The 16,133-nt window shown below is 36.3% G+C and overlaps 1 protein-coding gene across 1 annotated transcript in view; it reads left to right on the forward strand.

Moving 5' to 3' along the window:
• CD109 (CD109 molecule) overlaps positions 1 to 16,133 on the forward strand; it is a 77,520-nt gene that overhangs the window by 21,051 nt on the left and 40,336 nt on the right. Inside the window, exons 4-10 of the mRNA XM_048936253.1 lie at positions 1,896 to 2,126; positions 2,279 to 2,404; positions 11,083 to 11,122; positions 11,757 to 11,841; positions 13,967 to 14,063; positions 14,869 to 15,004; positions 15,788 to 15,897. Of these exons, the coding sequence (XP_048792210.1) occupies positions 1,896 to 2,126; positions 2,279 to 2,404; positions 11,083 to 11,122; positions 11,757 to 11,841; positions 13,967 to 14,063; positions 14,869 to 15,004; positions 15,788 to 15,897 (825 nt within the window). The remainder of the gene's footprint in view (positions 1 to 1,895; positions 2,127 to 2,278; positions 2,405 to 11,082; positions 11,123 to 11,756; positions 11,842 to 13,966; positions 14,064 to 14,868; positions 15,005 to 15,787; positions 15,898 to 16,133) is intronic.

Consider the following 16,133-nt stretch of genomic DNA (forward strand, 5'->3'; position numbering starts at 1 on the left):
TGTTGAAATATGTGAATCATATGTTCTTGGCAATGCGTATACACTGACCTGCAGTTGAAGGAAATGCAGAGTCAATTTCAGTCTAGTGTTTTGCACCTAGAATTTGGTTATATAAGTCCAGCTTTTAAATGGTACTGTTTCTCCTGTGTCATCATATGCCTGTTTGTGGGTGGAAAAAGAAAGCCTATTTATTTTTCCTCTCAATGGTTTTTCCTTTTAACTTGTTTTTCAAAACAAACTCAACAGAGAGGGATGAAACTGTAGTTAAACTGTTTATAGGTAAGCAGATGGAGAAGGAAATGTATTTGATAGAGACATTTGCATTTGTGGTATTTGTCACTGTCATATTCTTCCTCGTTTGGGAAAAAATCCATTACTTCACTGTATGTTCTTAAAATGAGTTTTGACAGCAAGGCAGTGTTTCGTTATAGAGCTTGGTAGGATAATTTTGAAGTGCTGTGCCTGGTGAGTTAGCAGATGTAATTTTCATTACCAGTGCGAGAAGAGAGCTTAATTTCCATAGGTTATGCTGAAAAATGTTAGCCTGTGTGTTTTAGTTGTCCTGACTTCAGAGGCTTTACTCCAGATTTACTGTTCTAACTACAAACAGAAGCATGTGACTCCTAAGCTTTTTAGCAGCACTACTTGCTGGAACCAGCTGCGTGCTTTGTTAAACCCTCTCCATCTTCAAAGAAAGACTTCCAAGCAGATGGCAGGACAGAAGTTTGCATCTGGGCTGGAATGCACCTAGGGTCATTCCTTGTCTGTGCAGGCTCTGCTCAAGGTGACATCTCCATGTCCTGCAGCTGTTCTGCTTAGAGCCTTTACAACTCCTGTAGCTGAGGTTTCACCATCTAAGTGCAGGAAATGAACTGGTCTATCTAAATTGTGAGCTCTAGATTTTCTCTACTCACTGGAGGAATACACCTCTTATTATTGTCTTATGTGGTCCAACTTTCCTTGCTAGCAGTGTCTGTCCTTGTTTGCTGCCAGCACTGAAGGAGCTTTCAGAGTCTGTCCTTAACAAGGCATCTCAGCTAACTGTATAAAGTCTCTCTACATTTGCTCTTCATACTTTGGGAAGAATACTTATCTTACTGGTTGAACTGCAGTATTTACTGTAATTATGAATCATTAAAAGCACTGAAATGAGAAAAAAATTAGTTGGTTTCGATTGAAAAGCAATACTCAGCTTCTCAGGAGACTTCTATATTGAATTTAATTTTTCTACTCTAAAAGGTATGGAGCTGAACCTTATAAAGAGATACAGAAGGTTTTCTTTCTTTCCTGCTCATCTTGCCTATATGTATCTTCTTCAGCTCTCATATTTCTGGAAAATAAATTGCTAGAAAATGACAAAGTCTGAAAAAAAAAAAAAAGCCCCCAAAATCAAATGAAAGAAATTTCTCAGTAACTGTAAAAAGAAAAGAGAGCAGAATGTCCATTAATGGTGTATAAATACATACCTACTTATGTTATTGAAAATCTGATTACTAGCAAAAATCACTTACAAGTATTTTGGAAGATTGCCTCTGAGAATACATTTCTGTGTAATTGTTAAAGTGAGTCCTGAAGTCCTATTTCTCTTTCTAAGTGTTTATGTAAGTTGACAGGGCAGAAACCTTAACGGCAAGTTTTATGGAATAATTTTCACACAGAGGGTGGTGATGCACTGGAACAGGTTGCCCAAGGAGGTTGTGGATGCCCCATCCCTGGAGGCATTCAAAGCCAGGCTGGATGTGGCTCTGGGCAGCCTGGTCTGGTGGTTGGCAACCCTGTACAGAGCAGGGGAGTTGAAACTAGATGATCATTGTGGTCCTTTTCAACCCAGGCCATTCTGTGATTCTTCAGTTATATCTTGGATAATTAACAGTGATGCGCTGTTCTCTTTTCAGTTGCCATTGGAAAGTGCTTCTGGGACTTATGAATTACTGGTGGAAGGCCATGCTGATGGCCAGCGTGTCTTCTCTAACCGTACCAGCTTGATATACACAGCAAAGAGTATCTCTGTATTCATTCAAACTGATAAATCTACATACAAACCAGGACAGGATGTCATGTTTCGGATTGTCACTGTCTATCCTGATCTCAAACCTTACAAAGCTTCTCTAAATATATATGTACGGGTAAGTATCCACAGGAATCTTGTTATACATTGGAAATTTTTCATATATTCCAACTTTACATGCCAAACACAGGTGATATATATTGATGCCTAAATCTTGCTAGCAAAGCCACTTGCATTTAACATGGACCCTGATTTTTTTTTTTTTCCTAGGACCCTCGGAAGAAGTTGATTCAGCAGTGGTTGCTGGAGGAGGGTGATTTAGGTGTAGTTTCAAAAAAATTTCAGTTATCAAAGAATCCTCCACTAGGAGACTGGTCCATAGATGTGGAAGTAAATGTGAGTATTAGCAATGTCAGCTTACAGTGAAATTTCATTTCTTCTGATAGATGTCCTGATTGATGTGAATAAAATAGTGTTTGCTTTGCTAAAGTAAGGCCAGAAATAAATATGGATCATGAGGAAAAATCAAACATATGCAAACCACACAAGTTTTTTAGTAGTGAATGGTTTTGTAAATAAATACATTAAGAAAAAATATGTTAAAAAAAAAAGTAGAAGCAAGCATGCTTATTTTATCCTAAGGACTGCATTTTGATTCTAAAATGTGTTATTTGAAAGTGTATTGAAGAAAGAACATGGGGAATACTATTTTTTAGAGTGAAACATCCTTACCTTTATTTTGAAAGCTAATACACAGAAATTCACTGTTCTCTGGTGTGCAGCCAGTCGCTGTCTCAAGGGTGTGGCATCCAATACTGTCATTTATAAATGCCTGTTCAGTCTTAGTGCTGTTTCAGCAATTGATAGTGACTCAATTCTTACTGAGGAAATAAAAACTATGCAAAATAGTAATAATGAATACTGAAGCAGAACTATTTCATAATAAAGCTGGTAGAATTTATTTGGCATGTTGCTTTGGTAACAGTCCTATCAGTCCAAATCCTTTAAGATTCTCATACACTGGTAGATGCATTGTCGAAATAGCTGGAGGCTTAGTTGTTCAAGACTGTGTGTGTCAAGTTTATTCAGACTGCTCTACATCCCCGTAGTATGGGAACTGCATTTCCGAATTGGCTTGCAATGACTGTTCAGAGACATTTAGCAAGTACAAACAGAACTGTGTAATGTTTCCTAATAACATGAGGCAGAAGCAGAAAACCTCATTTAGTTATGTATAACTTCAGAATGATATCTGCCAGTAGAAGTAATGTCTTCATAGATTTTCTATAGGGTAAGATAGATGAGATGTTCAACTGATGATCAAGACTGGGTTCTTCCAATACATTTTCATGTGGGTGTGGGTTCATTACTATTGTCCTCGTTGGGAAAAATGCTTTAAATTGTTCTTAGGCTTGGCTGCTCCTTCCCATCCCTGTGCTGCTGCTTAGCATCTTCTTAGTAGTGCTGGGGCATCTGTAATGAGGCTGAGATTTAAAGTGCATCAGGGAATTTGAAAAGTTTGAAGATTAAGGCACTATTTTATTTTGTTTGACCTAGTCCAGTTCCCTGATCTGGTTCTCAGCACAGCACCACTCACAAATGCACAGGCACTTTTTAGGATGGGGGGAAGCATGGCTCAGACAAAGGAAAAGTCTTGAAATGGGGGTAGGCTTCTTCAACAGCTCTGCTAGAGGAAAAAACATTAGTGTGAAGTTGTGATAGGATTTTCTGCTAAGTCATGAATAATCCTGAAGTCAGGAAACACTGCTGAAAGAAAGACAGCAGCTGTTCTCAGGATCTGAATGTAAATGGCATTCTCTCTTGAAATAACTAAATTAGGGGAAGAAATTGTGAAATTGAAAGAAAAATGCCACAGATTCATCTAGGCTAGTGAAGTAGCTGAGAAAACAGTCTATAGTCAAGTAAAATTTCAGTAGATGATAGGAAATTATACTTCAGATTTTAACTGCGCAATAAGTACTGCATACATGTCATTAAGCCATGAAAACAAGTCTCTCAAGTCATGAGTAGCAAGAAGGAGAAGATAAATACGGAACATTTCGTTCACTGTCTCTTCTGAAACTTAGCTAGAGGGCAATTTCAAATCAATTAAAATGGAGCAGGTAGACCATAGAGCTCATCATAAGCATTTGTTGTGAAATTCCCAATGGTTCAAAGGCAATGGCTGGGCAAATTCACAGAGGTAAAGGCTGTTAAGAATTGTAAACTAAAAACTCTGACCCCTTGTTCAGGAGATTCCCCAGTCTCAAGCTGTCAGAAAGTTGACTGCTGCCAAAGGTTGTACACTGGCCTGGATTCATGTTAGATCTGTGAGTTGTCTTTGTTCTTTTTCACTAAGAACACCCAATTTTCCTGATTATTAATTTGTAAATCTTAGTGTTCTAGCATTGAGTGTAGCCTTGAATGCCAGGTTTGGGATCCTTTAAATAGAGTTCCAAATGCTTCAGTGACATGAAGGATATCCAGAGTTGGAAATAATGCCCTTCTAATTCATCATTGTTTCAGGAGACAATTCAAGGTGAAAAGCACTGCAAAATGCTTTTCCTGCATTTAACAAAATACTCTCTTAGGAAAAGATAAACTTGATCGGAACAGAAACAGGATTATTTTGTTTTTACTGATGAAGGATACAGTTCATACTCAAGAAAGACAATATTTAATAAGTGGGGAAAAAAAAAAGAGGGTAATAGATACCATTCCAATGAGAAACTCTGAACTCTTGCAGATTTATAGGAAATGTAAGGATTCTGAAGAGAACTTGATGGTTAATAAAAGTATGAAAGAGTTCTTAAAGTCAGCTAAAAACAAAAGAAATTCCAGGAGGAGGCAGAGCCCAGTAGCATGAAGAAACAGTGAATCTGTGGCAGAGATGGGAATATTTAGTATGTATTATGATAGCTCTATGTGGTTTAGTGAATTTCACTGTGAGAAGACTTAAGAACACAAGCAGAAGATGAGTATGTCCTTGACAGGAAAGAGTGAGGTAGGAAGGGAAACCTGTCGTATGGCATGAATTCTGAGTAAAATGTCAATTAAGGTGATGTGGGAATCCACATCAAAGAATTAAATTCTTTTGGGCTATTTTGGATGTAATAGGTAGGTAGCTTTATTCACGTAGCAGTTACCTTCACGTTACCTTTTTTTGTAAAGGATTTTTTTTATTGTATAAAATTCTAATGAAAAAATGTCAATGCAATATACATGAAGTCTGTCAAGGGAGAGTGGCTTGAGTGTTGGGCAAATGGCAAATGTCAGTCACCAGGGTGTTTCCAGTACAAACTGATGATAGGGTTTGCAAATAGATGGGAAAGAAAGCTTGTTGCTGGGGACTTGCAGAAGCTCAATGCTGACTGTACACTGAAGGATAAAATGAATCAGTGGATTTATTGATTACAATCTCTGGGTGCCATTACAGGTTTTAAAAAGCTTCTTAATGTATTAGAGGAAGGCATGGTATGAACCAGCTATTAGAAATTGAAACTGGAGAGTTTCTTTTTTGCAGGGAAGTTTGTTTCATCAATAAGGCTATTAATCACCTGAACAAACAAACAAAAAAATGAGATTGAGGGCTTCTCTTTTGCCTGATGTTTTAGCATCAAGAATGATTGCCTTTTTGGTAGATGCACTGAAATCAAGCAGACTGCTGGAGTAGCTGTATTCTAGAGTAATTAAACTTGTGTTAAAAGGAGGTCAGGTTAACTGGTTTCTTCTGTCAATAAATATATAAAATGAAAATACATAGAGGAGAGAAGGAACAGTGTATCTAAGTAAAAATGTAGTAGGCTTTGGGGTCCAGAAAAACCTGGTTATTCATATGATGTTTAAATGGTTGGGGGGGGGGGGAAACACCACATGTAGAAGTTTGTTTCCTTTCAGATGCCTTTTCCTTCAGAATGTACACTTCTTTGATCTTCAAATTTGGTGTTAAAAGAATATAATGACAAAGCAGTACGCATTATTTCTGTATGACATAGCATGTATCTGCACAATGTCTTACACTGGATGAAAATATCATGCACAGAAGTATATTGTGGAGCTATGCACTATTTTGCTAAGTCTGTCTATTGGGTTGTTCCACACTTATTTTTCTGACAGCATATCATACTGTTTGATTAATGAAAGATGCAAGAAACCTTGCAGAATAAAGGAAAAGAAATACTTAACTGACGGGAAATTTCTTTTGGTTCTTAGTCAGAAATGAGCTTATGCTTTGAATGTCAAGATCATATGGGAGGGGATTTGGTTTCAGGTTTATAGCATGTCTATACATAAGTTATAGTGGGTATTGAAGTTCCTGTTTTAGTCAGTGGAGGTTGAGTCAGTGTTCAGTTAAAGCAAGTGAGTAGCTCAGATCACTCTGAGTAGGTATTCCTGTGCTGCAGCTGTCATTAATGGAGGTACAAGTTTTTCTGTATTATATATGAAGTTGCAGATTCACTAATCTTGTCCTGAGAGCAGGGGTCACTATGAACTTGAATTTAATGCTAAGATGTGCTTAGTGTGTCTGTCCTGCATTTTGATAGGTTTGCCATTTTTGTAGCTATACTTTCTTGACTGTAACTGGTACTGTTTGACTGAGTCCACAGTATCCATAGTATCTTCTGGATCTACTCAGGGCTTTAGGAACATCTTCAGATTGCAAATGGGGTGATCTCTGGGTGACTTAGCTATCCTGATGCCAGGACCTGAGCTTTCTCATTTAGTGTCAGCAGTTCAACATTTCTATGTTTCTTATCTTGTCTTTAAAGTGCCACAAAATCACTAAATGATACTTCCCTTCTAGTGGTTACAGATCAGTTCCCAAGTGTGCAGAATTTGGATTCTTGGAAGTAGTGCCTCTGAATCCTGTTTTAAATCAGGTTCTGGCTGCTTGCTGCTATTAAACATCCTGTAGTACTTCTAATAAGAGTACAGGTGTTAGTAGAACTCTTCCAAGAAAGCTGAAGACAGTATAATTACAGTCTGGTTCTCAAGTCTCCACCTTGTATTTTAGTTGGATATTTTATATTTCCTGTTATGGAGCCTGCTGCTGAAAGGCTTTTAGTTGCTGAGTTTTAGCAGGAGATATCTCAGTCTAAAAGTTTTTCTTCTAAGGCATTTTGCAATCTAATTGATGGAAGTTCTTGTTTGGAAATTTTTGACACAGGAATAGTGATGATTCAGGAGCAATGAAGGCTTTCTAAAATATTTTTGAAGAGTATTCTATTTTTAAAAGTTTCAGAGACAAAACAACTTTCAGTTGGACTGAATGATTTCAAACAGAGCTGGTTCATCACAGCAGAGCAAAAGCTGAACTGTCATTCTTAGATGTCAAGATCTGTAGCATCCATCTTATATGGATCTCTTTTTAGCACTTTTTTTTTTTTTTAATCTGTAGATATACTCTGAGCAATGTGCACAGAATGTTATAGATCTCTTGTGGTTTAAGAAATGCTGGTTTCTGGAGAGATCATAAAAACAGAATAAAGCAGCCTAAGTGGAATAAGCATGGCTCTTGTTTTTGTATCTGAACTGAAAAGATTCTCTTTTGGACTGTGTATATAACTAAGCTCTTAAAAATCACTGCTCCTAGAAACTAATTGAACTGTGTACACTTTAAAATATTTCAATAATATTTACCTGAGAGAAAGCCCTGCCCTGAAGAACTAAAATGGTGCAAAGGGATTGAAATGTTGTTATTTGGCCTATTGCAAACTAGCTTGGCAGGAAAGTGTGCATTAGGGAGAAATCTGGCTTGGCAGTCAAATCACCCAGTTGACCTATTAGGATCTTTTCCTTTCCCTACACTGTCAATTCATGGCTTGCTTTCTGTAATAAAGGTTGTTATTTTAGAGAAGTTGCAGCCAAGAACTCTCGTCTCTCTTTAATACCTGTTTTCTACTGCTTTCAGTTCCCTTAACAAATAATTATTTTGTTTTGATTCCTAAGGTGAAATAAAAAGTCATTTTCAAGGAGGTACTTTTTCATCCTACCACCTCGAGCAACGTTCTGCTCATGGTTTGCTTGACAGCAAAGGTGACATATACACGCTTGATAGTGAAAATAGAAAATGTACGTCAACCAGACATGGGATAAATTTGCTGAATGTCATTCTCCTAAAGATACCTGTTCCTAAGATTAATCAATAGTAATCTGATTATGGATTGCATGTAGCATTTTGTACAGTTGTATTTTGGATCATAAGAATTATGATATGCATAAATGTGAAAATAGCAGATTAAGCATGTATGTTTTCAAAATGGGAATATGAATATGGCAGTTGCTGTGGTGATCAGTGACTTACTCATAAAACCAGCTCTAATCTGATTTTTCTTTGATGGAAGTTTTTTTGCTAGGAGAAGTTTTAACATTTATTCATCAGGAGCTTGGTCTTAGATGCTTAATTTGCTCTTCTTTTTGATGAGGTAAGAGAGATGGGTAACCATTATAGTTGTTTGCAGCCTGAGTCTTGGTCCAGGTGTTTTTCTCACAAGTGTTCTCTGTTCATGCTCTCATCTTCTCCTACCACACTCATTCCCACCTGACACACCTTGATGAAGTAAAGAAGCCATCTGCTGATCAGTCAAACTACAGATTTCACTTACCTCTGAGAGGATAACTAATTCCTACTTAAAAAGTGAAATATCTAAATAATGATATTACTGTGATTTTCAGTGAGGATCTTTGAAGAACCACAGGGCCTAGGGACATCTGGCAGTTTTCTTACATGCCAATCATGTTTCTGTGCGCTACCTCACAACCAATTGTCCATATCCAATCTCTTTTGCCTCATATTTCATATCATATTCATGGAAGTTCTCTAGCAAAAATGGTACTTGTAGGAAAATGAAAAATTTCTTGAAAATAAGCAAAGCAAGCAGGCTTCTGAGCTCCACATTGTCATAACCTCATCGTGCAGTTGAACAGCATCCAGTGATATGAAAAACAGCCACCTCCTAGTGACAGATTGTTGTCTACAATGGTCTTTCCTATTTCTCAGAAGGGTCTTAATCAAAGAAGCAAATAGGCTGTCGAAAGGAGTCTTCCCCTTCCTGTCCTTTGGGATTTGGAAACTCTTTCATTTTCTTAGTTTGTTCTTCTAGTCCAGCTGAGTGCAGATTTTCTTCTTGAAAGTTTTGTTTTTTATTTTTTAAAGAAAAAAAGAAAGGGAATGTAACTCTTTCATCCTGCTGCTCTTGTGTTGCTTAAGGCTTGAGTTTATTTTTGGCTGTTTTTCCTTTGTGACCTGGAGCCCTGTCAGAGAAGGAGGAAGCTCTCATGTTGAGATGTCCCATTCGAGCACAGAAGCTCCTCCAAATGTCCCATCTGAGCACAGGAGCACTGCTGGTTGCCAGAATGGCTGTTGCTGTCCCTTCCTCTCATGCATTCAGTGGGGGGGCTAGGGAGGCCATCCATGTTGGCTCCTGCTGAACCAAGCAAAAATGTTTTTGACTGATTCATTTTATTTGTGGCATGGTTCTATTGGATTATTCATTCTATTATAACAATTATTTTACTACTATTTATTATTTATGAGTATTAAAGCCAAACATTTTAAAAATGTGTGTACGCCTAAACCTTATGTTATTCACGTTTTTAGATGAAGGCTGACATAAATATTTCAAAAGTAACTTAGTGATATTCTTTCTCCTCAAACAAAACTCTTGAGGAGTGATTCTTGTTGTTTTTGTCTAATAATCTAACTTTATGTCCACATCATGTATTTCTTGACACTGAGAATATCAAATATTTAGCAAGATATGGACATAAGATGTATTATGCTAGCAATACTTCCAGTCTTTATTTTTGTCATTGATACATTGCTAATCATTATAGAATGTGCTTACATGTCCCATATGGCTTAGTGAGGCACAGTCTGATTGATTAATGATTACAAAAAAGCCTTGTGAAAGATAATTTGATCATTGCTCCAATGTAATCCTGGTGTTAGGCAGATCAGCTGATATCTAGAGCTTTAGTTCCAGGTAACTAATGCCATTTCCCTGCTTTTTTCCTGAAGCTTTTTGGCAGGGCACTATAAAAATGAGAATTAAGGGTTATGTGCCAGAGGACAAATGACTTGCATGCTTGCTCAAAATTACTCGCACTCTAACAAGGAAGAATAATTGAGTAAGACAACAGAAGCAAAATGAATGTCTCACTACCCTGACTTTTTGGGTCAACTGTCATTGCACCAGTGAACAAAAATAGCTGCTAATTTCTTTTTTTAATATTAGGAGAGCAGTGTAGTAAAAAAAACCAAAAACAAAGTGTAAAATTAATTTCCTAAGAATGTGCTGTGTATGGCCTGAGATACCAAATCTCAATAATATTCCAGAATAGGCTTTTAGATGTTTCGAGAAAAATGAAGAAATGCAAAAACAAACAGAAAAATAGGAAAATAGAAAAAACTTAAGATTCTTTACAGTTGCTTATTTCTTCCTTTGATTTTTAACCAATAAATAAAAGTCAGAAAGATATAACTCAAGACATCTCTGCTAAAGTAAGTATGTAACACAGACTATAATTAAATCTTAGGTTTTGTTTTTTTTCTTAAGTGAAAGAAGAGCCATAAGATTATATACATGCTTTTGAAGTGGTCTTGTCTTCTAGATACTCTACAGGGGCTTCCACTTGCATAGAGATATGAGTTAATTCTAAATGAGTTAGCAAAGATACTGCTGGTAGTTCTGTCATCTTTCATCTTAATCACTGTGAATGCTTAATGCTTGATAGTTTTAAGATAGCTGACTCAGATATATCTATATACAGAAGCCAGCCATGTGTAGATGTTTGTAGACTAACGGCTCTCTGAGGACTCCATTATACATGTAATGAATCTACTATATGTGAACTCCCTGCATGCTTTTTTGGTGCAAATATCTTCAGCTGGTTCTTGCAGGAACTCTGTAACAGGAGTTGATGGCGGTTGATCTGTAATTTTAAAATTACATAATTTCAGCAATTATAATTTAAGATGAGAATGGGTGGGATTGGGCCTAAAAAATACATTAAATGTGCCACTCTAACTGCAGCTGTTTGTACTTATGTTTTTTGGTTTTTTTTTTCATTAGGGTCAAGTACATTATCAAAGTTTTAAAGTGATAGAATATGGTAAGTGTTATTCAAGGATGTTTAGTACTGACCAAAATTAGTAACTGAGTCTCCATTAATTTAGAGTTTAGAGAAACTAACTAATCTTGGCTAAAACAAACTTTTTGAATACTCCCAGAAAGTTTAATTTCCACATCTGCTTCTCTGAAACTGGCTGTCCTGGGGAGAAACATCATCTTATCAGCTGCCCTACTTATTTCTGGTAGCTTTAATGACCTACTGCTGTAGTGTTTGAAAGTTGTCTGGTCCCTATTTTCCCGGGAGCTTCCAAGCAATGTGTTCATCACAACAGATCTGTATAATATTTGATCATGACGCTTCCTGATAATTCTGTAAAGGTTAAACAGGCCGAACATCTACTGCTTCCTCTACAAGCTTGCTTTGAGAGAGGAGAAACAAACATATTTTATCCATACAAGGCTGTGCACAGGCTGCTCTTGTGATGCTTGGTGCCACCTTTTGACAAACTATCTCAGATTGAAGCATGCATAGAACTGTGTTAAAAATATCTTACATTATAGTCCTCAGGAAACTGCAATAGTCAGTACCATATTACATATTCAAAATATGTAAATGTTATTTTTATGTGAATTAAATACTTTACATATTTTTTTTATTTTTATTTTTTTTTCAGTTTTACCAAAATTTGATGTTACGATAACAACACCATTATACTACTCCTTGAGAGAGAAAGATGTAAGTGGTGTTGTCACTGCAAAGTAAGTAAAACACTGATACTGTTGTCATGCTCTCTGTTAAGATAATTGTCTGTAGATATTAAAGTAAAAACATGCTAAAATGCTAAAAAAAAAAGTGTCCTCTGCTGTGCATTAGCTGGCTAGCTTATGTTCCTAGTTACTGGATTTTTGTGTAACAATGTTAGATGGATCTTCAGACTTTTAGTTGTACACTTTTGGTTAGGTATAAGTATTTCTAGACTACAGCCATGCTATTTTCAACCGACTTATTCATAAAATTTCTTGAATCTTTTGTTTGTATGTAAACTTTGAGACTTTTTTTTTTTTTCCGGTTATTATGTCTCTTTCATTATGCTCTCCAAGATATCACATGAAATTCTTTAGATAGAGTAATTATGTTTTACCATACCAACAGGAAAATTATTCAAGCTTCTATTCACATCCTTCTTATACTGATTTACCCATGTTATGGATTTGAACTACAGGCTTCTACTGGCTTACAAAATACCTATACCTGTAAATTGATGAAGAATTGAAAACTCTTGAGTAGTTCAAAACAGACTTTACTGTAGATTACTATTCATCATTGTAGACTGCTGTACAAATAATATTTTATTTTTTAATCTCAGATAAAAATGAATTTTATTTTGGGAAGATGAGAGCCAAGTAAAGCTACTTGGTAAACAAGAAGACCTGAAAGTGAAAGTCTTTCTGGAGCTATTTCATTACATTAAAATGCATACCTTCAAAACAGTCAATTCAAAGTGATTGATTAACAATCTTTTTAAATGTGATGTTTGGACTTCTGGGAAAAAGCTTCTTTTCCTGGAGGCAATGCAACCCAAAACCCAATACTGTAAACTATGTAGGTTTCTCATTAGGTGTAATTAAAAAAAAAAAAAAAAAAAGAAAAAGAAAAAGGATTTTTCACTTGTTTTTTTTTTCTTCTTCCTATTTCTCTTTTGGAGTATATGCCAATATGAATTTGGTTTCCTAATTTGTTTTTGTCTGCCTCAAGATACTTGTCTCCTTTGTTAAGGTACTTGAAAGCATACCTGTCTGCTGCAATAAATCCAGACTTGGGCGCCAGTGAATAGTCTGGGATTGAATCCCAGCAGTGCCAAGGTTTTACTGATATGTCATAATTATTTATAGGGAATGACTTCATTCCTGGTGACTGTTTTTATAGGCAAAATGTCTCTTTATACAAGGACTTTACGTGTCCTTTAAACTTCTAGATATCATAAATCCTTTTTCCTTTCTCATTTCTGCACTATTGTTAGATTAACTACGGGATGTTATCCAATGACAGTAATATTTCAAGCTTAATAGCAGCTTCTTTCTGTAATTAGATTTAACAGGAAAGACTGCAGCTCAGGTGCAAGACAGCATTGTCAGAAATGTTCCTGTAACTATGCTATTTGATAATCCTTTTGCTCTGCTTTCATGTTTCTTAAGTGACTTCCAGTCATATCCGTACTGACCCAAACTACTTAGTTATCACATCTGAATGTATTAATACTGTTGGATGATAATGTTATTTTGTTCCTGTTTCCTAATTTACAAAATCTGACTAAGGTTGGAAATGTTGAGAAAATCTTTGATTTATTACTAATCACTGATTATTGTTTATAAATTAGCTACAACTGCCAATTGTGTTTGCTGTGCAGTAATGCCATGATTTCTTTGCTCTGTGATTACTAAATAATATGAATATACAAAAATATCTTGAAATCACTCATTTTGTACATTCAGCGTTTGGGAAGCAGAACACTTGCACTTCCCACATCCCATTTTAACCCTATTGTGTATTAACTATGGTGCCATATGTTCTGTTCAGTAACTTGCTTCTAGCTTAGTCTAACATAGTTAATTTGCTTAAATTGTACAGCCTATAGTAACAGACTTGTAAAGCTCATGTTCAGGAAAGGGCAGCACTTCCCACTTCTCTGTATATTCTCTAAGTTTTGGGCTTCTGACTTTAATGTCAATGAAGCACTGAAAACATCATGGTTCAAAGTACAAATACATTCTATCTATATTTGAAACTCAGGAAAAAGTATTTCAGTGAACCTTTTTACCTTACTCTTCAGGAGCCTAGGCTCTTGAGATGATGCACTGTTTTGCTTTGCTTGGTGTGTTTCAGGTATACATATGGAAAGCCAGTGAAGGGAAATGTGACAGTCACCTGTCTGTCTGTCTCTTACTGGACAAACAAGAGGAACATAACAAAAACAATGGAGGTGAGTCTTTTGTTAGCAGTTCAGTAGTGTTGTAGACTCTAAAGCTGTATCTGCTTTTGAAGGTTAAATATGCCTAGGACCATCCTCCAGTGCTGTGTTCTGCTGGCGTAGTCTGTGGAGTGACTTGCATGAATAGTGTTTAACTCTATTTTCTCGTACAAAGTGGCTACATTCAGACTGCCAACTGGGGGTGACAGTTGGCCACTGCAATCCCTTGAACTATGCCTGGAGAGCAGTAGCTGGCCCAAGTAGAAAAACATTCCTAAAGACCTTCTAGCAGTGTAGGTGATGGTGGGCCAGTGCCCGGGAATGTTCCTTGGCACTATGCGTGCCATTACACGCTCAACTCTGTGTTACAAAGGCATTGCAATTGTCCATGTAGAATTCTAGCATGGTGGTATCAAGAGTTTTGCCTACTAATTCTGTAGTAATTGCATTGGAGTTGATGTGCTAGAGATGATCTAGGGCATGACATGTAAAAAAGCCTTCCGTGTTGATTTCAAGACTTACAGGTGGTGAGAAATTGATGTAATCTTTTTCAAAATCAGGTCTTTTAATTTTGAGCTGTGAACAAAATTTCATTTCAGCTAAGTGATGTCTGTCATTTCCTGTTGACTGGCTTGAAGGCCTCAACAGCAATTAATCTTCAGAAACAGAACTGAATTTGGGTAAAATCGATGCTCCTTCAGGCAGCTTCCAATTTGTTGTCTTTTTCTGTAAAGCATAGGCACTAGTGCTCTGGCAGTGTAGAAGAGGACAATTTTATATAAAGTACTCCTTTTTTTTTTTTCTTTCCACATTGCAGATAAATGGTTCTGTGAATATTACTTGTAACAAGCTCATGTTGCAAAACTTGAATGGGGATCAGTCGTGGCACCATGGTGACGATGATTACACTGAGCCAGTAGAAATCATTGCTGTGGTTACTGAGTCACTTACAGGTATTTTGCTGTTTGAGGTTTTCCAAGAGAAATCCAAGGAGCAGATCATGCTAGAAGACCTTAGTGCAATGCAGAGTGGCTTGGAAGTGATGGCAAAGTATCATGTACTGAAGGAAATATGAATCTTTTGCATGCAAATATATTATTTGAACTGTTACTTGCCTAGTTATTAAATAGTTTAAGTGACTGTTAGCTCTGTTGAATGCAGGTCTGCAGTAAGTGATTTATTAAGTAACCAAGGGATTTGTTAAAAAAAAAAGAAACAGATACCCAAAGCGAGAAGTTTTCTTCTACTACAATTGAGGTTACCACGTTCTTCTAAACTTACTGAGGGCTTAAACTCAGTAACAGCTTGTTTTGATTAGAAGAGCAGGTGTAAAAATAGCATTAGGTTGCCTTATAAACTTTAGTTTAATCATAAATGTATTTTATTTATTCGCTTGTAAACATCAGTAGAAAGAATTCTCTGGCAGTTCCATTAACAAGATTTAATTACAGAATTTCTGTTTGAAGCCCAGTAAGGTGGAAGTTGACAGATTTGGGATTCTTCATTTTGTCATTCTGAAATAGTATTCATAGAGTAGAGCACGTTGTGATATGACTTATTTATTGTCTTGGATAACAGCGCCATATCATCTTTTTACTGATACTTTCCTTATCTTAGGAAGGATGGAGAGCAGTCAGAGCGGAAATGGTGAAAAACATGATAGAATTATCAAAAAATCAAGTAAATTACTGCTAAAGGAGTGTGTATATGTCTAAATGAAAGCAATTTTTCAACAGGAATCTCTCAGAATTCAAGTACTATCATATTTCCAAAGCAAAGTGACTATTTCATTGAATTTGTGGACTACTCTAGAGTCATAAAACCTTCTCTGAATTTCATCGCTACTGTAAGTTGTTTTGATTCGTTGTGGTTTGTGCATAAACAAATGTGACTTTTTCTCCTGTGTTTTTCCTTAGATACCAGAATTTGTCTCAGACTTCTAGGAGTAATTTACAAGTTGATTTTCAAATTATTTTTTCATGATATATGAAGTTCTACATATCAGGAAGTTCTAAGCTTACAGTTTTTACTCTAGCAAAGGATAAAATGATAGGAAATGCTGTGTTGACAGGATATACTAGA

Source organism: Lagopus muta, chromosome 2 (assembly GCF_023343835.1).
Source record: "Lagopus muta isolate bLagMut1 chromosome 2, bLagMut1 primary, whole genome shotgun sequence".
NCBI lineage: Eukaryota > Metazoa > Chordata > Aves > Galliformes > Phasianidae > Lagopus > Lagopus muta.